The sequence below is a fragment of the Pipistrellus kuhlii genome, unplaced genomic scaffold (genome assembly GCF_014108245.1).
Source record: "Pipistrellus kuhlii isolate mPipKuh1 unplaced genomic scaffold, mPipKuh1.p scaffold_m20_p_21, whole genome shotgun sequence".
In the NCBI taxonomy this organism is placed as follows: domain Eukaryota; kingdom Metazoa; phylum Chordata; class Mammalia; order Chiroptera; family Vespertilionidae; genus Pipistrellus; species Pipistrellus kuhlii.
In genome coordinates this window covers 15,233,525-15,258,539 of record NW_023425520.1, presented here as the reverse complement: position 1 = coordinate 15,258,539, position 25,015 = coordinate 15,233,525, and the positions used below count along the sequence as shown (strand labels likewise).

The following is a 25,015-nucleotide window of genomic DNA, read 5'->3' as shown; positions in this document are numbered from 1 at the left end:
AGGGAAGCGTTCGTCTTGTGCTCACAGGACAGGTGGATACTGCCCCTCCCTTTTCATAGAGGGTGACGTTGAGCTCCAGGGCACCTCCTACAGAGATCGGATGAATCAGGTGATGCCAGGAAGGCAGGGACCAATGTCCCATGTGATTATGGTGGACATGATGGGTAGCACTACAAGGAGATACCACTGCGACAGTAATTCTTTTTCTTTTTAAGATTTGAAGAAAATTTATTTTTTTCTTTATTGATTAAGGAATTACATATGTGTCCTTATGACAGTAATTCTCATTTGTTTGGATAGTTATGCCTAAACTGTGTCCATTTCATGGAAAGTTCCTTGGGCTGTCTGACTTAAGAAAATAACAACACAATGTGGTTGAAAGAATAGAAGAAATTCTGATCAAAACTTCAAAGAAAGGATAGACGCTGTCTGGATTCATAAAAAGGCTAAGATGACAGATGGTAGAATGTACCCACATGCTCATTGGTACAAGGATCACTTACAAAACAGGATTTGAAGTAAGCTATGGCGTTCACAGTGGGATCGGTGCTCAAACCACAAAATAAATGAGCATCGGAAGGAAATTCCCACATGTTGCATCTAAACGATTGCGCTGGGCAAGAGCGGCCTTGACTCTGAGCAGGGTTAGGGTCTGGGGAGCTGGAACCGAGGTTGGGGCTGTGACTGGCCTTGGGTCACCCTTTGGGGCTTCCGAGAAGGGTGGGAAGGGCAGTTTCTGGAGCAACAGGCACCTTGGAGTCACAGAAACTGTCCACTAAGTGGACCCCATTCGCTTCAAGTTCAATGTAAAGCAACCACTTGAAAACAGCAGCACAAACGGTGGGAAGATTTCAGGTACAGTCACAGAAGACAGGGCAGTCGTATGGTTTCTGCATTAGCCAGCCTCCCATCTCCCTCCCCCCTGTGCACAGGGCCCCCCTGGACCATTTGAGGAACAACTGGGGCCGCTGGGAAGACTCCGCGGGGATATGAGATCTCCCTCCAGACAGCGCAGGACACGGCGGCTAGTGTGTCAGACGCCCCCGGAGCTGCAGTGGAAGGGGCAGGATCCTGGGAGCAGCGTTTCCTGAGGAGCCTCTCCCAGGGGGAACGGAGGCCCCGGCCTGGCTGAGAGCCTCCTGCCTCCTCTCTGCTGGCTGAGAGCCAGCGTGTGTGTGTGTGTGTGTGTGTGTGTGTGTGTGGACTGAGAGGAAGGAGGGGCCAGGTGGAATGGCCCCACTGAGAAGGTGACATCTGAGCAAAGACTGCAGTGCAGGACGTGAGGGTGGAACCGGGGAGGCCGGTCCACGAAGGAAGGGGTGGATGGGTGAGGCCCCCCTCCCCTGCCCTGCCCCGCAGAGCGTGGTGGTGCATTTGAGGAAAGGGGGGGGGGGGGGCTTCAGCTTGGGGACAGGGCGGCTCACAGGACTTCTCCAGCATCTGCCAGGGATCTCTGTCCCCGAGCAGATGCCCACCGTGACGGTGCAGAGAGTGCCGATGGCAGCAACGGGTGAGGTGCACCCACCACGCAGAGACTCACACAGATGGCTGAGACCTCACACACACACTGAGCGTGGCTGTGGACTCACAGATTTAACAGTGTTGTGGCAGCGTGTCTGCACACCCAGGCTGCCCAGGGGCCACGGGCTCAAGACCTTGGCTCTGAGACAGAGGAAGGGGAAGTGGTGGAGGGAGGACTGGGTGACCAGGGAGTCTGGGGCAGGAAGTCAGAGGAGAAGAGAAACGGTGTGGGCGTCGTTGGGAAGAAGGGCCCCATGTGGTGACTGACAGGCACCGGAGGCGCCTCAGTGGTGTGGGGAGCAGGAGGCCGCTCCCACCCCCCACCCCCGCACCTCCCACCCCCCACCCCTGCCTGCTCTCCTGCCGGGAGGGCCACGCGCCTTCTGCTGCCCTCTCCACGGCCCCATCACTGCTCCATGATCACACAGCTCAGAGCCCCGGGAGCGAGCCTGCCCCTGTACCCATCGGCACGGCACTCTGCGGTGTGACTGCAGACACGGCTTTGAGACGGAGGCTCAGCCTGAACACACACCCGGCTTCTCCCTCTGACGTGTCCCTGTCTCCCGGCCACAGGTGCCTTCGTCTGCAAGATGGTGCCCTTCGCTCAGTGCACGGCCGTGGTGACTGAGATCCTCACCCTGACCTGCATCGCCCTGGAGCGCCACCATGGCCTGGTGCACCCGCTCCGCGTGAGGTGCCGCTACACCCACCGCCGGGCCTTCGCCACGCTGGGTGAGGGCGGGCGCTGGGTGAGGGCAGGGGTGAGGGCGGGCACCCGGCGGTGCAAAGGGAGGAGGGTGATGGGCTTCCATCCTCTCCGCCTTCCCCCTCCTCTCCCTCTCCAGCCCCTCTCCCTCCTCCTGTCCACCTCAGCACCAGGCCTCTCATTCCACATGTGCCCTTGGGTTTAGGGCTCAACTTCCTGCCGATGGGCGTGACCTAGGCCAGCCCGTGGCAGGCAGGGCTGCAGGACAGTCCTTAGGGCTTCCCGACCCAAGAGGCGGCTGCGATGCCGTTGGTGCAGGTGGGTTTTCACGGGGGTTGGAGGGTGGGGCAGGAAGAGTGCGTTTAGAAAAGCAGAGAACAGGGTGCAGCCCAGAAGGCTGGGCCCACGGGAGCACTGGGTGCTGGGTGCTGGGTGCTGGGTTCTGGATGCTGGGTGTAGCTGACACCTGACAGGCACAGCCACCTCTTGCATCTGCGAGGCTGCTGTGCTGCCCTGGAGAGCAATGTCCCAGCCGGCCATCCCCGGAGGACTCTGCCCTATAATTACCCTCCAGTTACTTACAGCCCTCACGCCCCTCAGTGTGGCGTGCATTAGGGCTGAAAGGCTCCGCTGGCCCAGAGCCACTAAAGTGGCCGTCCAGGGAGCCATTAGCACTGCCTGGGGGGAGGGGGCCAGCGGGACCCAGGGCTTCGGGGGCCGCTCATTTCAAGGAGACAAACCAGGCGGACAAAATTGCTAGTTTTAGTTTGTCCCAAATGCATGTCGCGTCCTTCCTGCCAGGAGTTCAGAGACCTCTTTGCTTTTAACAGTTGACAACAGTCCGCCAGCAGGACATCCAGAGACAGCGGGCGGTGTGGAAGGCGGGGAAGTGCAGCCTTGGCGGGAGGAGTTACTAAAAGGAAAGAGGCGCAGAGTGGGGCTCGCCCTCTGAAAGCGAAGTAGGTAACAGGCAGTCCTGGCCAGCCCTGCTCAGAACCCAGGCCCCTCTCCCACCTCAGGCCGCCGCCTGTGCCCCTGCCCAGTGGCAGATGGAGACTCCCCTGCTCAGAGCCCACAGACTCCCTCCCTCCTGTTCACCCAGCTTCCTTCTTGTCTGCCCCTGAGCCCACCCGCACTGGGGATTGGCACTGAGCTAAGCCAATTACACTCAACTCCGCCCAAACGCTTCTGATGGCTGGAGAAATGACTGGATGAGAGATAACATTTACAGTGAGGAGGGGTTAGAATAGATAGATGTGCAGAGATAGACAGGCAGACAGACAGACAGAGACAGAGTGGGGTCTGCAAACTGCGGCTCACAGCTCTTTGGCCCCTTGGCTCTTTCACAACATACCACGTGCGGGCGCGCATGGACAGTGCGATGGAAACTTCATGGCCCGTGAGCAGAATTCTGTTTTCGGCCTGGGCGAGTCTGTTTGAAGAAGTGGGGTTAGAACACTTAAGGGGCCAAAGGCTCGCGAGCCGCAGTTTGCGGACCACTGGGTTAGAAAACTGAGCAAGGCGGGCTGTGCTCGGCTGAGTGGTGTTCTGATGGTTGTGCCCTTTACAGGCGTGGTCTGGCTGGTGGCGGTCATTGTCGGCGCCCCCATGTGGCACGTGCAGCGACTCGAGGTGGGTTCGGGCTGGGCTGGTCTTTATACTGAGAATGTCCCGCCCTCCTGGTTATAGTAATTTTCCTTCCTGCAAGAGGATTTAGCGAATCTGCATGATCTTATGATTTCACTAGAGGTTTTCCAACTGGACTCAAATAACATGTTTCAAGATTTCCCTGCTGTTTTCCTCTGCTCGTCCTTGACCTCCTGTGGGTAAGTCTTGCCAGGCTCACAGACTGCGTTTTCCTGCAGCTGGACGCGTCTCTGTGATGGCCAGTCAGGCCGTGAGCGTCCGGGGGTCACTCCACATACTTCACCATACATCCTCGGGTTACATCAGACTCCACGTACATCGTTTCATGGTTACATCGCCATCTTTTATTTATGTATTAAAAAAAAGTTCCATCATTTCGATGTATGTACATATGTGCTTTGTGTCTTTTATTATTTACTGTATTTACCACAAGTGAAGGTCAGGAATTGTTCTCTTTCTTTTAAACATTTTTACTGTGTCACTTCATACTACTGTGTCTGTGCTGCACGTGAAGGACGGAGGTGGAGGCACGTACGGAGGTGGGTTCCAACTTATGGCAAAAATCGCGTTATGTCACTTTAGGAACGGATCTCCGGCGGACCTGCTGTGTTTTGAAGTCACATAAAATAATTGTGACCGATGATCTTACTAGTTGATTCTCTGTCCTAAGTCCTTTCTTACCTGTCTCCTATTCAGTGACAGATTGCAGTTTGAATTGGAAATTTAGGACCGACTTATCCAGCCTCTCTCTGCCCCCCACGTGGTCCACGGGGCCCTCCTTGCCCGAGGAGTCACAGTGAGGGCAGGGCAGGGCCCTGCTGGTTTGACCCTTCCCACTGGGCATGTCCAGCATGGACAGTGGTCTCCAGACCCAGGAGGGTTGCACAGGTGTCCTTGAGATCATGTTCAAACGGTGCATCCTTTTGTGCTTTGACATCAGCACAGCATGCAGTGTCCACCGGCCAGGGTGCCACATGTGCCTCAGATGAGGGTCCACTTAAAACCTGGTGTTATGTATTTGTTTTTATTTTTTACATTTTATGTGTAAAATATATAGTTGGTATACAGTCTTACACTGGTTATATTAGCTTCAGGTGTACCCTATAGTGACCTGACAGTTTTAGACTTGATAATATGATCACCCCACTGATTAGTGATCATCCTCATCCGTGCCCTTACCACAATATTGTTGGCAATGTTCCCCTTCCCCCTCTCACCTCCCCTCCCGGCCCTCCCTTCTGGTAACCACCCTGTGGTTTCTGTTTCTATGAGTCTGGTTATGTTTTGTTTTGCTTTTAGATTCCACATATATGTGAAATCACATGGCATTTGTCCTTGCCTAGTATTATTGCCCTTAGCACAGTGGTCGGCAAACTCATTAGTCAACAGAGAGGCAAACGGCAGCTCGCGAGACCACTGCCTTAGCATAATATCCTCTATATCCATCCATGTTGTCACAAATGGCAAGATTTCATTCTTTTTTATGGCTGAGTAGTATTCCATCGAACACATATACCTCATCTTCTTTTAAAAAAATATATTTTTATTGATTTCAGAGAGGAAGGGAGAGAGGGACAGAGATAGAAACCTCAATGATGGGAGAGAATTACTGACCAGTTGCCTCCTGCATGCCCCACACTGGGATTGAGCCTGCTACCCAGGCCTGTGCCCTGACTGGGAATTGAACCATGACCTCCTGCCTCATAGGTCGATGCTTAACCACTGAGCCACTATGGCAGGCTATCTCATCTTCTTTATCCATTCATCTATCGATGGATACCTTTGTTGCTTCCATACCTTGGCCACTGTAGATAATGCTGCAAAAAACGTAGGGCTGCATGTAAGGCAGTGTCCTCGTTTTGTCTGTTTGTTTTTTGAGTAAATACCAGAAGTGCAATTGCTCGGTCATATGGTAATTCTGTTTTCAGTTCCTTGAGGGATCGCCATCCTGCTTCCCACAGTGGCTGCACCAGTCGGCTCTCCCACCAGCAGTGCGTGAGGGCTCGCTCCCTTTGTCCCACACCCTCAGCAGCATGCATGTCTGTGGCCTTTCTGACCATAGCCCCTCTGCCTGGAGTGCAGTGTCATCTCGTGGTGGGTTTGGCTTGCCTTGCCCTGCTGATTGGTGCTGTTGGGCCTTTTTTCCTGGGTCTGCTGGCCGCCTGTATGTCCTCTTTGGAGAAATACCTTTTCAAGTCCTCTGTCCACGTTTTTGATCGGGTTGTTATGTTTTTGTGACTGAATTGTACGAGTTTATTCTCTATTTTGTATACCAACCCCTTATTGGACATACCATTTGTGAACAAGTTCTCCCAGTCTGTCGGCGGTCTTTTCATCTTGTCAGCAGCTTCCTTTGCTGAACAGAAGCTTTTTAGTCTGATGCAGTTCCCTGTAATTATTTTCATGCTGGTTCTCTTGCTTGAGGGGATGTGTTCAAAAAGACAGCACTCAGAAACATCAGAGTGGTGCTTGTTGTGTTTTCTTCTCGGAGTTTTATGCTCTCAGGCCTCAGGCTGTACATGTAAGCTGCAGCCCACTGGGAGTTCATTAATAGATGATATAAGAGAAAGGTCCAGGTTTGCTTCTCTGCATGCCTCTGTCCGGGAATGTGTGGCGGCTTGATTCTTGGTTAAGTGGTTACTGAGTGAGCCAGACTCCACCGTGAGGGCAGGAGGCAGGCTCCTTCCCTTCCCTGCTCCCTGGTGGGATGCCCCTACGGAGCCTGGCTGAGCCTGACGCTCCTCCGGCCGTTCAGACAGGACAGTGCTCCTTGTCTCTAAAATGCCCAGCCCAGCATCACCACCCTGTCATCCTGAACCCGCAGTGAGTGCACCGTCCCCCTCCCCGGGTGAGCTGCTGTGGGCCTAGCACCTGGCCCTCAGGAGCAGGTGTGACCATCCCCTTCTTCTCTGCCTCCCTGCCTGTCCCTCTCTCCTGGGGCCGCCAAGCAGAGAGGGGACAGGAGGGCAGTGTCCCCTGAGTGTGATGCTGCCTGTGACTGAGTTGTGACTCCATGGATGTCTCCAAGAGGAAACCGCTGCAGTTCCAGCTGCGGCTCCTGGGCCACGGCTGCTCTGGAAGTGTGAGTTCCACGCTCCGTGACCTGCTCCCTCTCCAAGGCCTTTTCTGTAGCAGGAAACTGTGCACAGAGGGGCCATTCAGAAATGGCCTCACCCATTCCCACCACAGGGTCCACTTCCTGCCCACAGAACTCCAGGAGATTTGTCTGTTTTTAAAATACAATTATTTTAGCCCTTGCCAGTTCGGCTCAGTGGATAGAGTGTCTGCCTGCAGACCATAGGGTCCTGGGTTCAATTCTGGTCAAGGGCATGCACTTGGTTGCAGGCTCCTGGCTGGGGTGCATGCAGGAGACTCACAAACAATCCATGTGTTTATCCATGTTTCTTCCTGTCTTCCCTTCTCCCTTCCACTCTCCCTAAAAATCAATGGAAAAATGTTCTTGGGTGAGGATTAACAAAAATAAATACAATTATTTTAGCACATGCTCCTCCTAATGTATTCTAATTTAGTTTGTAGAAAGTACACACAATCTAAGTGACAAAGCCAGTCCTTGCTGTCGGGTAGAGCAGCCAAATCCAATTTGCTTTCTGTCGGGAAAAAGTATGAGTTCATTCTTCAAAGCAAATAACCATATTTGTATGCACCCACGGCTCCTTCTCACCCCTACATTCCATCGGAGCCAGTGTGTGCGAGCCTGACCGAGGCTGGCCCTGCACCTGGAGGGGTAAAATACCACCAACCCCTTTGCTTTCTTCCTGCAGGCTCCCTCCCAGGGCTGGCATATAGGACAATGAGAGGCCCGGTGCACGGAATTCGTGCACTCAGGGCACAGGGTGTCCCTCAGCCCAGCCTGCACCCTCTCCCAGTCCAGGAGCCCTCAGGGGATGTCCAACTGCTGTGGAGGTGGGAGAGGCTCCTGTCACTGCCACTGTGCTCACCAGCTGTGAGCCTGGCTTCTGGCTGAGCAATGCTCCCCCTGTGGGAGTGCACTGACCACCAGGGGGCAGCTCCTGCACTGGGCATCTGCCCTCTGGTGGTCAGTGCGCGTCATAGCAGCCGGTCTTTCCACCAGCGCACACCTGTACTGTGTTAGAATGTGCCAGCAAGCAGTCCCTGTGGCTGGCCCGGCTGGCGCTGTCTGCATGGCGTCAGGTGGATTTCATTTTGATGTCCTGTTCCTGGGGAGTTCGGATCTTAATCTTACTCTACACGGAGTGTTTCCATTCCCAGTTAGTTGTGTCTGTAAATAACGCCTAGATCAGAGCATGTGGTTTATGGTTGGTGAGGATACAAAAGCCCCCCCCCTCCCCACTTCACTTGGCATTGAGGAGTGGGGATGGAGGCAGAAGAACATCTGAGACCTAAGTATCTTCCATCTGGAAAGTGCCAGAGTGAGTACAATGACAGTCGCTTTGACAAATTCCCTGACATTTATTCCTATTATCCAGAGAAATGACTTTTGTATATATGCTAAATGTTTACTTTGTCTCTTATTAACATTGCTCTTTTTCTTAATATTGTTATTATTATTTGAACTGATGAGATGAATTGGTCAGAAATGGTATTAAAACACAGACATTGGCTTTCTATAGAATACATCCCTCAAAGGCTTAGACCAGAGTCTGAATGTTTTTAGATCAGCAATAGCTTGGACCCCACTTTTCCATTTACTTCAGTATCTCTTGTTTTATTAAATTTATTGGGGTGACATTGGAACTAGTTGGCACATGGCAGGAAATGTTATTTTCATTCATACATTGGCCATTAGGGCTCTTGTACTGTAGGAAACTCTTTCACGTCCCATGTGGAAAGGGTTCCAATTCAGGGTTCGGGTTTTGGAGAAGGGCCCACACAAATGAAGAGACTTGAAGAAATTCAACTTGGCGATATGGGGAGTTCTCCCAACTCTGGTGGGAGAACTACTACTGCTCTGGCCCTGCCATCCCCTTTTATTGAGGCTTTGGGGAAAACATCTTAGGCAACATAAACAGAAATTTACATGTAGCCCTTAGGCAGGAAATAACAGAACTTACATGGGACAAACAAGGTGGAGGCTGTTTTAGCTAAGAATGTCCCAACTAAAGGGTGAGTGGTTAGAGCAATTAAGGTTGTTGGCTTCCTGTCAACATCTCTCTTTTAGTGAAACTGATTTGTTTCCAGCATTGTACCCCATGGAAAACCCATGCCCAGAGTGTGAAAAGTGGAGAGAGATAGAAAGCGAACAGGCTTCCGGCCTCAATTCATTTAAAATAGCAAAGAAAGTACTAAAACTCCCAAGAATTGAAGCAGTGATGAGGGGAAAAACCACAGTTCAGAACAAAAGAAAATCACAATTGTATGTTGTTTGAAGCCTGTCCCCATGGTAACCACAGCAGGGTCTGAGTCCCCAGGCCCAGGCCCGCGGTGGCTCACCCGGCCCTTCTCGCCCCAAAGGTTAAGTACGACTTCCTCTACGAGAAGGAGCATGTCTGCTGCCTGGAGGAGTGGAGCAGCCCGGTGCACCAGAAGGTCTACACCACCCTCATCCTCGTCATCCTCTTCCTCCTGCCGCTGCTGCTCATGTTCAGCCTGTACAGCAAGATCGGCTACGAGCTCTGGATCCACAAGAGAGTGGGCGACAGCTCAGTGCTTCGGACCATCCATGGAAACGAGATGTCAAAAATCACCAGGTCGTTTTAATGAAGGATTCTCCTCAGTTTCAAATATATATATTTAAATATATATATTTCAGAGAGGAAGGTGGAGGAAGAGGGAGAGGGGAAGAGATGGAAGGAAAGGAGAGGCGAGAGAAAGAAAGAGAAAGAGAGAGAGAGAGGAGGGGAAAAAAAAGCAATGATGTAAGAGAATCATTGGCTGGCTGCCTCCTGCCTCTATGGCCCCCACTGGGGATGGAGCCCGCAACCCGGGCATGTGCCCTGACCAGAAATCGAATCGTGACCTCCTGGTTCATACATGGACATTCAACCACTGAGCCATGTCAGCAGGGCTCAGATATATGTATTTTTAATTTATTTTATTGATTTTTTTACAGAGAGGAAGGGAGAGAGATAGAGAGCCAGAAACGTCGATAAGAGAGAAACATCGACCAGCCGCCTCCTGCACACCCCCCACCGAGGATGTGCCCGCAACCAATGTACATGCTCTTGCCCAGAATCGAACCTGGGACCTTTCAGTCCGCAGACATATTTTTAACTAGTTGTGCCACATGGGATGGTTACTAGGGACCTCGGAGTTATTGGGTGCTGTTTGTTAGTGTCCCTTGTTCTTCACGGGTGGGCATGAGCTCTCTGAACACTTTTGAGATTCCACGTATGGCAGGAAGAAAGAGCAAGCTCACCAGCCCCACTTCCACCCTCACAGAGGGAAGCTTTCTCGGGGTTTAGACAGTGTCTTTTCCATCCATTTGTCAGCAGGACGAGGTGGGAGAGCTGTGGACTCTCCCCTCCCTGCCACTCACAGCCCTGAGAAGCTGGAAGTCTCCTTCCTCCTGCCCTGCCTTACCCTCGGTCCCAGGGACCACCGAGTCCGTCCCTCCGGCCTCCCACCCGGGCACAATGCTAACACATGGGAGATGATGCTTAGGAAAATCTTTGGGAAACTAGAACATGCTCTTTTTTAAAAGAGGAAGGGAGAGGGATAGAGAGTTAGAAAACATCAATGAGAGAGAAACATCGACCAGCTGCCTCCTGCACACTCCCTACTGGGGATGTGCTCACAACCAAGGTACATGCCCTTGACCAGAATCGAACCTGGGTCCCTTGAGTCCGCAGTCCCTCTATCCACTGAGCCAAACCAGTTAGGGCTTCTTTAATCATTGATATATTTTATTTTTACCAAACGTCATGGATTTTTGATTGCATTCATTAGCAGAAAATTTAAAATGCAACTTATGGTTCGTTTAACAATCAACACTGAACTGCCATTAAAAACAAAAGTAAACAAAACCTGGTAAGAAGTCCAGTGGTTTGAAGAGACTGGAGCATTTCTTCACATGTGCAGCGCCCCCTGGTGCCCAGTTTGTAGGAAGACATCCTCCCTCAGGGCAGGGGATGCTCAGCCTCTTGGAACTTCCGGTGTACTCAGCTCTCCTCCCTCCTGGGGAAAAGGGCTCCCACGTTGAAATGAGAAATCAGGACGACAAACTTTTATAAACTTAAAGCGCCATGCCAATGTGTCGATGGCTTGCACGTGCTTATTTCCTTTACAGGAGAAATGGTGAAAACTTTTGGAAATCCTGGCTAATCGTGTTATTTAGAGATATAATAAAGGTTTACATTTTAATTATATCTCCAGGGCTGCCCATATTTTGTAAATACTGATATTTCCCTATCATAGGGGCGAGTGGTCTTCAATGTGACAGAGTAAGGGCGTAGGCATGAGGTTGGACACTCTCAATTTAAACCAAAGGAGTCCGTATTCCTTTAAGTCCCTTCCTGGCCACCTGACCCTGCGGGCTACTGGACCTTCTCAGGGCCCCAGTGTCTGCACCTATCAAAGGCTTGCCGGGAAGACTGATGACATCAGCCCCCTCCTGAGCACACGTCCCAGGGTGTTTACAATGTGAGGGATGTGGGTGAGGGTGGTAGCGATGGGAAAGGTGATGAACAGCCCACACTGAATGGTGTTAACTTCGTTAATGTCGGCGGAATGTTGTTAGGGTCCGGATTGAGGCTTGATTTCATGGCGTTGCTATAGACCTGACACACTTGCCAGGGAGAGAGGTTAACGGGCTCTGTGTCCCTGTGGGCTCAGGAAGAAGAAGCGGGCCGTGGCCATGATGGCGACCGTGGTGGCCCTCTTCGCCGTGTGCTGGGCTCCTTTCCACGTCGTGCACATGCTGATGGAGTATGGTGAGTGCTGGTCCTCCCCTGACGGAGCCCTGCTTCTCTCCTGCCAGAATGCAAAACGCATCTGTGAAATGTGTTGCTATGCCCAGGAGCAATTAAGTACCAAATGCTGAACAGGTTTCTTTTGTGTTTGCAAGATAACTAGACCATAGCAGAGAGTTCTGTCTAATCATGACCACCTACACTAATAAAAGAGAAACATGCAAATTGACTGTCCCTACGCTATGCCTACCAGCCAATCAGGAGTGAGTATGCAAGTTAACCCAACAAAGATGGCCACGCCCTGGAGCTGGAGGGAGCAGGAGGCTAGTGCTGGAGGAAGCCAAGCTTCCTACCTGCCCTGATCTCTGCTCAAGAAGGAGCTGGGGGCCTGGGTCTCTGGGGGGCATGGCCAGTCAGAAAACAGCCATTAGCCCCTCACCCAGGCTGACCAGGCACCCCAGTGGGGACCCCCACCCTGATCAGGGACACCCTTCAGGGCAAACCAGCTGGCCTCCATCCCTGCACCAGGCCTCTATTTTTACTAATAAAAGGGTGATATGCTAATGAGACTGGGAGACCTACCAGGAGACCTTCCGGATGTTTTTCTGGACAAAGCCATGGTGGTGGGGCTGAGGTGGAGGCGATTAAAAGCCAAGAAGGGAGGGCAGTTCAGGGTAATCAGGCCAGGATGGGATGGCAGTTGTGGGTGATCAGGTCAATGAGGGGAGTATTGGGAGTTATCAGGCCAGCAGGGGGGCCAGTTAGGGGCAAGCAGGCCATCAGTGGGGGTAAGTTGGGGGTGATCAGGATAGCAGGGGTCAGTTTGGGGTGAGAAGGTCAGCAGGGGGGCAGTTGGGGGGCAAGCAGGCCAGTGGGGAGGGCAGGTGTGGGTGAGCAGGCTGGCAGGAGGGCAGTTGGGGGGGATTATGCTGGCATGGGGGCAGTTTGGGGTGATCAGGCTGGTGGGAGGGCATTTTGGGCCAAGCAGGATGGCAGGCACAGTGGTTAGGACCCAGCAGTCCTGGATTGAGAGAGTGATGTTTGACTGCCAGTTTAGGCCCGATCCCTGTAAACTGGCAGTAGGACATCCTTGGAGGGGTTCCAGATTGGAGAGGGTGCAGGCGGGGCTGAGGGACACCCCCTCTGTGCACGAATTTTGTCTACACTAATAAAAGAGTAAGATGCAAATTGACTGTACCTTTGCAACACCCACCAGCCAATCAGGAGTGAGTATGCAAACTAACCTAACAAAGATGGCATGTCAATTTGCATATGAAGGTGCCCAGAAGCTGGGGACGGGGTGGGACGCTCCGGGCCTCTGGCAGTGTGGGAAGGTGGAAAGGTGGCTCCGTCCGGAGCGAAGGTGGTGCTGGCAGCCAGGGGACGGAAGGCCCGTTCTTGCCCGAATCGTTGTGCACCGGGCCTCTAGCATCTTTACTAATTACAGACGATCCAGGGAAGCCCCTGACACCGTCCCTCCATGCTGTGCCTTCTGCTCCCCCACGTCACACAAGTGTTGAGAGAGGAGCCAGCCTCTGTCCCCCAGTGAGAGCCTCTGCCCGGAGCCCCTTGAGCTCAGTAACCCGTGCAGTCCCGCCCCGCGGGCGGTCTCCCCGCTGGCCTCTGACGTGGGGTGGCCCTCAGATGACCGTGTTTCTGGGATACAGGGAACAGCTGAGGAGCAACCACGGCTCCTGGGTTGACTGCAGCTTGCACTCAGCTGAGATGCATGAGCCCCCATGCCTGCCCTGCCTGGCCCTTTCTCAGCCCCACTGCTCTGAGCATGAAGGCCCCTCACGGCTGTGCTCTGCAGACACCCCACTTCCCTCAATATGGCCTAAAGCAGTCTCCACGCCTTTGGCCTCCCATCCGAGAGTGCTGGGGGAAAGACGAGACGCAGAGGTCCATGTCCTGTTGGTAGAACAGGGCGCGTCCTCAGGCGTGCCTCTCTCCCAGGCAGCTTCGAAGAGCAGTACGACGAGGTCACCGTCAAGACTGTCCTGGCCGTCGTGCAGATCCTGGGCTTCTCCAACACCATCTGCAACCCCATCGTCTATGCCTTCATGAACGAGAGCTTCCGGAAGAACTTCCTCTTCGCCTTGTGCTGCTGTGCCCAGAGAGAGGCCCCATCCCCCAGGCGGCGGCGCGGGCCCTCAGGTACGGCCCTGAGGCAGAGGCGGACTGCGCCCGGCCGTGGGGAGGATGCCGTGGAGGAGACCAAAGGCGAGGCATTCAGCCACGGCCACATCGAGTTCAAGCTGTGCGACCTGCCCGAGGAGCCGCCGCGGCCCCGCTGACCACTGACCGCCCCTCACGCCCAGAGCCCGGAGCCCGGGTGGTTGCATTGGGCCGCTGTGCCCATGGTAACAGTGCCCTCCCAGCTGATGTCACATCTCCAGAGGAAGGGACGTTACTTTGAGCAAAGGTCAGACACCTCACTCACTGACAGAACGACAAAAAAGAGTAACTTCCAATCATTTCCCCATAAAAATCTGACATCAACCATGAACACGCAGTTTTGAGAAATCAGTGACTGGTTTTGTTGGTCATACGTGTGGATGTAAGAAGTCTGGTCCAGCCTAAACCAGTTTGGCTCAGTGGATAGAGCATAGGTCTGCAGACTGAAAGGTCCCAGATTTGATTCCAGTCAAGGGCATGTATCATATATTGGTTGTAGGCACATCCTCAGTAGGGGATTATCAATGTTTCTCTCTCATTGATGTTTCTAGCTCTCTATCCTTTTCCCTTTCTCTCTGTAAAAAATCAATAAAATATCTTAAAAAAAAAAAAAAAGACTTCTAAAAAGTCTCATTCTCATGTGGCTAGTAGTTTTCCCTGCAGTCAGTGTCACGTGGCTTTGCTGTGTTGTTGACATTGGATGAGGAAATAAAAAGGGCATCTTCCTTCTTGCGTAGCATTCGAGCACTGTCATTGGACTTAAAGCTTGGGGATCCTGCTTGGTCAAGGTCTTCCCAGTACTGATAATGTCCAGGAACATGGAGCAGCTGATGGCAGGTGAGTGAGTTAGGGGCAGGCACCTGGGCTTGAGCTGCTGCTGCTGCTTCTTAACCCTCACCCGAGGATATTTCCCCATGATTTCAGAGAGAGTGGAAGAGAGAGGGGTAGATAGCAAGACACATCAGTGTGAGAGAAACATGCCTTGACCAGAGCCCGGGTGGGGAGGAGCTGCAACCAAGGGACGTACTTGCCTTGACCAGAATCGAACCTGAAACCCTTCGGTTCACAGGCCGACGCTCTATCCCCTGAGCCAGTCTGGCCAGGGTTGGGCTTGAGTCTCTGGTGGTCCCGCCGTCACCACCGCTGCGCCCATGAGCACGCTTCGTGACCCCCACGCTCACGCCCTCCATGGGGTCAGCGGCTGTGAGCGAGCAGATGGTGTGTGCTGAACTCTGTCCCGGCCCCTCGCCCTCAGATACTGGTCCGCCCCTCTCAGATACTGGTCTGGGCCCTGCCCGGCTTCCCCCTCACACCCAAATGTAAGGGTTTCTCCCCTCGCAGGAGAAGGAGCCTCTGCTGAGGTTACTGGGAGGCCAGTCTACCGGGGATGTTTGCACTGCTGAGCCCTGGGTTTTGCCGGTGGACGAAAGGCTCCCGGGCACAGTTAGCAGAGATAATCCACCCAAGCCCCGGGCATTCACTGCCCAGGACAGCCAGAGGGGCAGGCAGGCCCTCAGGATACCCACTCTTGGCTTCGCCTGCATCTCCCTTCACCTCAGCTCCCTGATTCTCGCTCCTCGGCTGCGTCCCCATGGATGGCAGGGACCAGTGGCTGCTCCCGCATCACCCAGGGTCCCAGCCCGCAGCTTCCTGTGTGGTGTCCCACAGCGAGGGCCTGGGAGCCAGGAACGCAGGTGTTGGCATCTCTCTGGGGCACTTCCTTTTCTGTGGGGACGTAAGGAGGAATGACAGGAAGGAAGGTGAAGGCGTGTGATTTCAGGAGGGTGTCCGCAGGACACAGGGATCAAGCGGCCCAGGTCCCGCGGGGTGGTTCAGGGGCCGAGGGCATGGTGTCTGTAGCGAGCTGAGAGGCCTAGTCCTGGGCTGGTGACAGGCGCGCCCTGCGACGCCTGGGCACCTGCCACCACGACGATCTCCAACCATCAAGCCGTGAAGATGAGACGGACTCACCGGTCTTGGTTATTCTCTCAATCAGCACACATCCAGCGCCTCTTCCTGACCTCGAGGTACACGCTCCGCACGGGACTCAGGGAACCAGGTACACGCTCCGCATGGGACTCAGGGAACTTGGTACACACTCCACACAGGACTCAGGGAACCAGATACATGCTCCACATGGGACTCAGGGAACGAGGTACACGCTCCGCATGGGACTCAGGAGAGCACGTGAGCCAACCCTGTGAGTGTCTAGCAGGCAGCAACCTGAGTGTTTCCTGCCAGACCCCAGGCAGCGGGAGAATGCTCCTTTCTTCACTCGCATCACGTTAATGCCACCCCAGAAGCCAAAATGGTGGCAGCCCATCCCGTTTCCATTAAACATGGCTCTTTGCTCTGCAGTCAAGTTTGGAAGAGGAGCTGATTCCGTCGCTGAGAAACGCCTGCTCTCGGGAGAAGTGGGAGCGCCTTTGTGAGGCCACAGGGAGCCCCCATGTTCCCCAAAGGGGACAGCCTCCTCTCTCCCTCCCCTAGTCTCCTCAGCCCCTTGGTCTGGCACCCTGGGATTCCCCCCTTCCCCCCTTTCTCTCTCCTTTTTCCATCCGGGTCCCCTTATCTGGTACGTGGAGTGAGAGCGGGAAGGGTTTGTGGATCCAGGAGGAGGCTTAAGCGGGGGAAGCCTCCTCTTGCCAGCGTTTGGGTAAAAAGACAGAATCCTCAAAGGATGCATGTCACGGACCTGCAAGCCCCGTTTCATGATGGCTCACGTGGCCACACACGCACCGTAGTTGCTCTCCTGCTCTCCCACGAAACGCCCCTCCCTGCCCGCCTGTGGGCCAGGGCATTAGCCTCAAGCACACCAGCCGGCTATTCCAAACCCAACCAACTTTAGAAAGAAGGGCCAGGTTGCAGGCTGTGTGCCTTAGTTAAAGGCAGATTGCAATGACAAGGATCAGGAGAGTGTGGCTCGGGCCTAAGCATAAAGATGCCAGAGCAGAAACACACGTAGATGGTCCGCTCCTCTGACCCCGGTGGCCACACAATTCAGTGAGGAAAGGCAACTCTTTCAAGCAAGTGGTTCTGGGACAGCCAGAGGCCCCGGCACCAAAACCGGCCCTTTACACTCCCACTGCTTTAAAAAATGATTTCAGAGAGGAAGGGAGAAGGAGAGAGAAACATTAAAGAGTGGGGATCATCAATGGACTGCCTCCTCCTTACCCCCAACCGGGGATCAAGCCTGCAACCCGGGCATGTGCTCTGACGGGGAATTGAACTGTGACCTGGTTCACAGGTGGACGCTCAACCACGGAGCCACGCCAGCAGGGCTGTCCTTCTACTGTTTGTAGAAATCATTCCCCCTGGGTTTCTGGAGCAAGCCCATGTCACCTGCAGCAAAGAAGTAGCCACCAATATGTAGCCCTATTGCTACTGGACGCCAGAGGAGGCCATGTGCCACGCCAGCCAGTGGCCATGTGGCCAGACTGCCTGGCCTGAGCCGGGCACGTCCCATCCCCTGAGACGCAGGCTGAGGGGTCCCAGACACAGTTCATAATCCAACGGACCAGCTAGCCAGGCCCAGAGGGCTCAGGTGAGCGCATGGACAGGTGTCATCTTCCTTCCTGCCATTGTCACCCCTTGCAGGGTCTCCTCTCCGGCTCGTGCCCACGTCTTGTTTGGGTGGGTCATCAGCTGCTGGGAGAGGTGGGCTGTGTCTCCTGCTTCCTCTGCCCGCCAGCCAGCCTGCTGATGGGCTGTGGCTCCGTTACAGGTGCCACACACAGGACACGTGTCTTTCTTGGTGACCGGCCAGTTTAAAACTATGAAATGTTCCTTTTTATCTCTAGTAGCTACAGAGAGGTTTTTCAAAGAAAAAAAGCATTATCCATAGACCGTCTTTCAATATGTTTACAATAATAAAGTTAGAAATGATGCATACCTTGTTCATCAATAGAAACAATGACTCAGAAATAGAAAAACCAACAACAGGCCTAGGTACCCGGCCACAGGAGTGACTGAGTCAATGACTTTAAGTCCACGTGACCTTCATTTCCAGAGGGTGTTTGCTGCCACGCATGGCCGGGGATGTGATGCTGACAAAATCCGAGAACTTCCTCCTCATCCCCCATGGGATCCTTCCCATTCCTTCCTTCCTCCCTCCAGAACGAGGTATTTCTACATGTTCAGCTCCTCGCCATAGCCAGCACAGGACTTTCTGCTTGGTTGCCCTAAAACTCGACCAGGAGCCCTCTAATCCTGCCATCGGCGGAACAGCACCTCTTGAAGCACAATGTGGAGCTGTGAAGATGGGTAGTGAGGGGTTAAACAGCGCAGCGGCTTCTCAGGTGGAGACCCTGTTGACTGCTGAGGCAAACAGGAGCCTGGAAATGCTGAACCAAAGCCAGACCCAGCCATGGGGTGTGGATCTGAGGCACGTCCTCACTCACTTATTCAACAGTTTGGGAGTTCCTTCTGTGTGTCAGACCTGCACCTCCTCTGTCCATTTCAAGGTCTAGACATTCCCCTCGAGCCCTAGCCAGTCTGGCTCAGTAGGTAGAACATCAGCCTCTGGACCAAGGAGTCCCAGATTCAATTCTGGTCAAGGGCACATACCTCGGTTGCAGGCTTCTCTGATGCCTGGACCTTGGTCAGGGCTCTTACAGGAGGCAACCAACCAATGTATTTCTCAAACACAATGATGTTTCTCAACATCTTTTCCTCTCCCTTCCACTCTCCTTAAAAATCAATGGACAGCCAAAACCAGTTTGGTTCAGTAGATACAGCATCAGCCTGTGGACTGAAGGGTTCCAGGTTCGATTCCAGTCAAGGACATGTACCTTGGCTACGGGCACATCCCCAGTAGGGCGGTGTGCAGGAGGCAGCTAATCGATTGTTTCTCTCTCATCGATGTTTCTAACTCTCTATCCTTCTCCCTTCCTCTCTGTAAAAAAATCAATAAAATATATATTTTTAAAAAAATCAGTGGACAGACACTCTTCAGTGAGGACCGACAACAGCAGCAAATAGACATTCCCTTTTGCTCTGACCCAGGTGGTGCTAAGCTGGGTCGACTGGCCAATGAAAATAGAGGATAGAAAGTCATAACCGTCAGGCAGATCCACACACTTTAAAAAAACATACATCATTTTACGGCCTCACCTCAATCTCAGGCCTTCTAACTTTCGCTCACCAACATTCTTGTTTTCCGGAACCGTGGTTATGATTTAGCGACCAAAGAGGAACATCAGCTGGAAAGGAGAGGAAGTGACAGGAGCTGCTCCCAGGGCCTCCGTGGGAAAGGGGAGGACTGGCAGGGTCGGTGACTGCTGCTTCTGCCACTTATTCCGGGCCCCACGCCCAACCTCCCGCTGCTGCTGCTGCACTTACAGAACTGTCTTAACTCAGGAAACCCTGTAATGGAACTGTTTTTAAAATTACGTTTTAATAACCAGGCAAAAGAAAGGAAAAGCATCTGAGAATCCACAATCACACCTCCTCTCTGCAGGGCCTGGGCGTTTCCAGTATAATAGCTGCTCTCTACACTCAACCACCGGAGGGGTTCGAGGGACATGCAGGAAGGCTTGGGGGACGATCTGGACTCGGCTCCTCCCACAGGCACCCGGCGTCCAGGGCCACACAGGAAACAGCCATCCTGGGAAAAACCCACAATCAGGGGCTCCTTCAAATCCTGAGTAAAGGGCCACACATGGGGACTGGGAGCCCTGGAAACAGCCTGGCCATCAACCCCACCCCTGATGCAGGACCCCCCGTCCGAGGCTCTCACAGACTGGAGGCTGCTCCCCAGAGCCAGGCTGTGCCCCACATTAGGCCCCAACCTGCCCCTATCTGGGGCATGAGTTCCAGAACCTTTGGCTTCCAAATCAATGGGCCTGTGTCAAGGAGAACCGAGGGGATGGGGAATAGTGACCTGCTCTTAAAGGGCCTGCACATCCCCACTCATGGGATCCAGAAGCACAGTTCAGCATGTACTCAGACCACAGGAGAAGGAGAGTCGTCTGCCGATTCTAAAGCACCTGCAGGCAGATCCTGCCAGAATGCTCCAGGGCCGAAGCCACATAAGGCCATTTCTACATCCTCCCTCTAACCTGCTCATACCAGTGGGTGTGCCTTCCCCTACCTCAGCCCTGCACCCTTGCACAGCATATCCCTAGGGGGACAGCAAAGGCAGTTCTAAGAGGAAATTTTATCTTTCTATATAAAACCCTAATATGCAAATAGACCAAACAGCAGAACAACTGAACAACTGAACAACCGGTTGCTATGACATGTGCTGACCACCAGAGGGTGTGCACAGAACATGATGGGCATTGGCAGCAGAAGGCAGAGTATGGAACATGGCGGGCATCAGCCCTGGCGGGTTGGTGGAGCAGGTGAGTGGAGGCACTGGTTGCTGTCCTTGGGGTGAGCCTCTGATGGTTACTGAAAATTCTTTGTTCCCATGCACCGCAGCCCCTGCTCACACCCGCTGCTGATGCTGGAGCCCCTGCTCACACCCGCTGCTGGTGCCTGGTGCTGGCCCCCATCACTTAGTGCCATCAGTGGGTGCGAGCAGTATCTGCTGCCCCAATCACCCCTCAAAGCTTTTCCACCTCCCTGTGCCCTGAGGGGTGATTGGGGCAGCAGCTGCTGCTCACACCTTTGATGGCACTGGCCCTGCTGGTGTTGGCCCCAATCACTCCAAGCTGTCTGCAGGTGTGAGTAGAGCCAGTGCTGTCAATGCATGGGAGCAGTGGTGGTGGGAACGGGGCTACTGGAAAACAGGCTACTGGAAGCTGCGGTGAGAGGGGCCCAGTGGGGGCATAGAGGATGGGCTGAGACCTGCCCCTATGCCAGCCACCACCATGGCCCACAGTTCCTTTCAAGGTGCACAGATTCGTGCACTGGGCCCCTAGTAGAGATATAAGCCTGGCCTGAGAAAAATCTCAAATAAGCAATCATCTCATTTTACACCAAAGGAACTAGAAAAAGAAACAAAGCCCCAAATTAGTAGGAGGAAGGAAATAATAAAGATCAAAACACAAATAAACAGAGAGAATACAATAGAAAAAGATTGCTGAAGCTCAGAGCTGACACTTTGTAAAGATAAACAAAATTGATGAAACTTTAGCTAGATCCAACAAGAAAAAAAGAGAGAGGAGCAAATAAATAAAATCAGAAATGAAAGAGAAGTTACAACTTATACCAAAGAAATACAAAGGATTATAAGAGACTAGTATGAACAATTAAATGGCAACAAATTGAAAAGTTTGGAAGAAATGAATGAATTCATAGAAACATACAATTTTCCATGACTGAATCATGATAAAATGAAAAATCTAAATGGACTGATCACTAGTAAGGAGTTTGGATCAGTCATCAAAAACCTCTCAACAGACTCCAGTCCAGGACTAGAGGGATTCACAGGTGAACTCTACCAGTCTTTCACAGAAGACTTAACACCTATTCTTTTCAAATTTCCCCAAAAATGGAAAAAGAGGAAAGACTCCCAGACATTTTTATGAGGTCAGCATTACCCTGATACAAAAACCAGATAAGGACACTGAAGAAGGAATTATAGACCAACATCCCTGATGATGATCATGGATGCCAAAATCCCCAACAAAACATTAGCAAACTGAACTCCACATGCATTGCAAGGATCATCCACCATGATGGAGAGGGACTTACTCCTGGAATGCAAGGATGGTTTGACATTCACAGATCAGTCAACCCGATACAGCACGTTAAAAAAATAATAGAATCATCTCAGCATAAAGAAAAAGCATCTGACAAAATTCAACACCCATTTACAATAAAAACTCTTGACCAGGTGTGTATAGAGGGAACATACCTCAACATAGTAACAGCCATATGTGACAAGCCCTCAGCTAACATCATACTCAACAGTGAAAAGCTGAAAACTTTCCTCTTAAGATGAGAAGCAAGCCAAGGGTGCCCACTGTTATCACTTTCATTCAGCATAATATTGAAAATCCTAACCAGAACAATTAGAGAGAGAAAAGAAACATAGGCATCAAAATTAAAACATAAAAACTAAAATTGTCACCATTTGCAAATATAATTTTATATATAGAAAACCCCAAAGATACCACCAAAAACTGTTAGAACTAATGAATGAATTCAGTAAAGTTGCAGGGTATAAAATTATTATACAAAAATATATTGGGTTTTTATATGCTGACAATAAACTAGAAAAAAGAGAATTTAAAGGAAAAAAATCCCATTTACAGTTGTATCAAAAAGAATAATACCTGGGAATAAATTTAACCATGGAGGTGAAAGACCTGTACTCTGAAAAGTACAAGTCATTGAGGAAAGAATTTGAAGAAGATACAAATAAATGGAAAGGTAGTCCATGCTCACTAATAGGAAGAATTAATATTGTTAAAATGTCCGTATTTCCCAAAGCAATCTACAGATTCAATAGAACCTCTATCAAAATTCCAATGGCACCTTTTCACAGAATCAGAACATACATCCTAGAAAATTGTATGAAACAAAAAGGATCCAAAAAACCAAAGCAACCTTGAGAAAGAAGAACAAAGGTGGGCCCATCATGCTTCCTGACTTCAAACTGTATTATCACCAAACAACAGTAACCAAAACAGCCACCTACCATCCTGGTCTGCTTCTTGCCCCCTGGGCAACACTGGCCATCTTACTGTGCAATCAGCTGAATTCCTTTTATAAAAAACAAAACAGAACAAAATAAAAACAGTTAAAAAATAGTTAATTAACTAATTTTTAATCATCACCTGATGATATGTTTGAGAGAGAGAGAGAGAGAGAGAGAGAGAGAGAGAGAGAGAGAGGGACATCGGTGTGTGAGAGAGAAACTTTGATCGAACGTTTTGGTGTATGAGATGATACTCCAATCAACAAGCCACTCAGACTGGAAGGGAGCCATGCACATTTTAACCCCATCTATTTACCCAACCATTCAGTATATATTTTCCCAATGACTTCTATATGCTAAATTTGCACCTGCTAAAGTGTTAGCTCTAGGTACTGTCAAGTCCAGTCCAGAGAATGGGATATAACTTTGAACAAAGCTAACTGATGATGTTGGAAACAAGTATATACTCGTAACTTTGGTAATAGTCATTTCTAAAGCCTTGAGAGCATGATAAAGCTAGAATTTATAAAATGTATAAAAACTAAAATATCAATGCCTGTAAAATAATTTATAGTTGAAAATGCAGCCTTATTACATTCAAACTCTGAGACACTGCACTGAGAATTACCTTGTGACCTACTGTGGTTATGGTCTGTCACTGTAGCACAAGGTCTCCCCGGGGAAGATCTGCATTGGTCTTGCTTTTCTACATCGTGTTGTTTGTAATAAAAGTAGTGACAGTAGAGGAATGGTGCTGTGATAGATCCCTTTGGTGTCTCCCCTTGAAGGTTCAACAAGTTGAACACTGAACAAAGAATTCCCTGCTCAATGCACAATATGCCTGAGAGATCCACACATTGAAACATCTTAAGGAAAATGCCAAGTTGATGGGATAAACTCCAGGATACTATTTTGAAGATTCTGTGAAAGAGTGGGAAAGCTATGAAATGCACTTCATTAGAAGGTTGACTTCTGTGAGATCATCTAACACTGCTGCACTGGAGAGAACCAAGATAGCAGTGTAGGTAAACACTGTTACTCACTGCCTCCCACAACCACATCAAAATTCCAACCAAAACACAGAACTACCATCATTCAGAACGACCTGAAAGCTGGCTGAATGGAAGTCCTGACACTAGATAAGTAGGGAAGGAAGCACACTGAGATTGGTAGGATGGGCAGAGGCGAGGAATGGGCTGGTCTGACACCCTCATGTGCCTTTTATTTTTTTTTTAATTATTATTATTTTTAAACCAGGAGGCATATTTCAACCGAGGAGGCCTCCTGTGAGGAGCAAGGGATCCCAGCCCCACTTCAGCAACCCAGCCCAGAATTCCAGAGCTGGGAAGAGAAGTCTCCGTAACTTCAGGCTGTAAAAACCAGTGGGGATTGTGGCTGAGTGACACAGATGGAGACCCAAGTGTTCCTTTTAAAGGGCCAGCACATGAACTTACATGGCTTCACTCCCTCTGAGCTCCAAAACTCGCTTGATAGCTTAGGGAGATACATGGAGGAACTGGATTGTCTGGCATTGGAGCAAGAACTCAGGGGCAGCTTTCTCCCAGACTGGATGCTCACATGGGTCATTGTTCCTATGCTGAGCTGGCAGGCAGGTGCAATATCTGAATATCTAACAGCTTGATTCACACTGTTCACTGGTGATTTCCCAAGTTCCTGACCCATCCAATTTGCAGCCCCACCCAAGCTGTTTGCAAGCAGCTTTTCCATATGAATGGCCTGTCCTTGCTCAGGTTCAGACTTTCCTAAAATCTCTCAAACAAGTAGCAGTTGGCATCAGTGTGCCCAACTCTATCAGTAAAAGACCTAAGACCCAGCACCAGCACCAACCCTGCCTTGCTTTATAGCTGAGCCTCACCTGGGCACTTTCTAATCCAACACAAGTAGCAGCCATCTGCAGATCTCTCTGTAGCTCCTGACAGGTGGCCCCAGGCAATGGCTGACTTTGCACTTCCTGGAAGGCCCTAGAGCCAGTGCACTGGGTAGACAGCTTCAGACCACACCAGATTACAACTTTACACATCCACAAGCGACACACTTAAGGGCAAGACTCATGAGCACCAGAGCCCCACTGAAGTAAGTCCTGCTCCACAGGGGTGTCTCCTGCACAGCAGCTCTCCCATGGTAGACACAGCCGGTCCTCACAGCCAATTGGCCTGGAGGTGAATTTGTCCCAGTGATACCAACGGCAATCAAGGCTCAACTACAACAAGACTGTGCACACAACCCACACTGGGGTGCACCTAGTGCCCAGCTCAGGTGACTGGGGAGGCTGAGGGCCTACTACACAAGGCCACTCTACCATTTCTAGGAGACATAACAGCTCTATGTAATACTTAAAAACAAACACAGGGAAACAGCCAAAATGCAGAGACAAAGAAACATGTCACAAATAAAAGAACAAGAGAAATCTCCAGAAAAAGACCTAAATGAAGTGGAAGCAAACTAACTACTAGACACAGAATTCAAAACAATGGTTATAAGGATGCTCAAGGATCTTAATGA

At 51.3% G+C, this 25,015-nt stretch overlaps 1 protein-coding gene across 1 annotated transcript in view; it reads left to right on the top strand.

The window, feature by feature from the left end:
• QRFPR (pyroglutamylated RFamide peptide receptor) overlaps positions 1-14,378 on the top strand; it is a 29,637-nt gene extending 15,259 nt beyond the window's left edge. The window contains exons 2-6 of the mRNA XM_036450246.2: positions 2,095-2,253; positions 3,798-3,859; positions 9,329-9,564; positions 11,648-11,745; positions 13,681-14,378. Of these exons, the coding sequence (XP_036306139.1) occupies positions 2,095-2,253; positions 3,798-3,859; positions 9,329-9,564; positions 11,648-11,745; positions 13,681-14,021 (896 nt within the window). The 3' untranslated portion in view covers positions 14,022-14,378. The remainder of the gene's footprint in view (positions 1-2,094; positions 2,254-3,797; positions 3,860-9,328; positions 9,565-11,647; positions 11,746-13,680) is intronic.
• Positions 14,379-25,015: the final 10,637 nt, after the last annotated feature.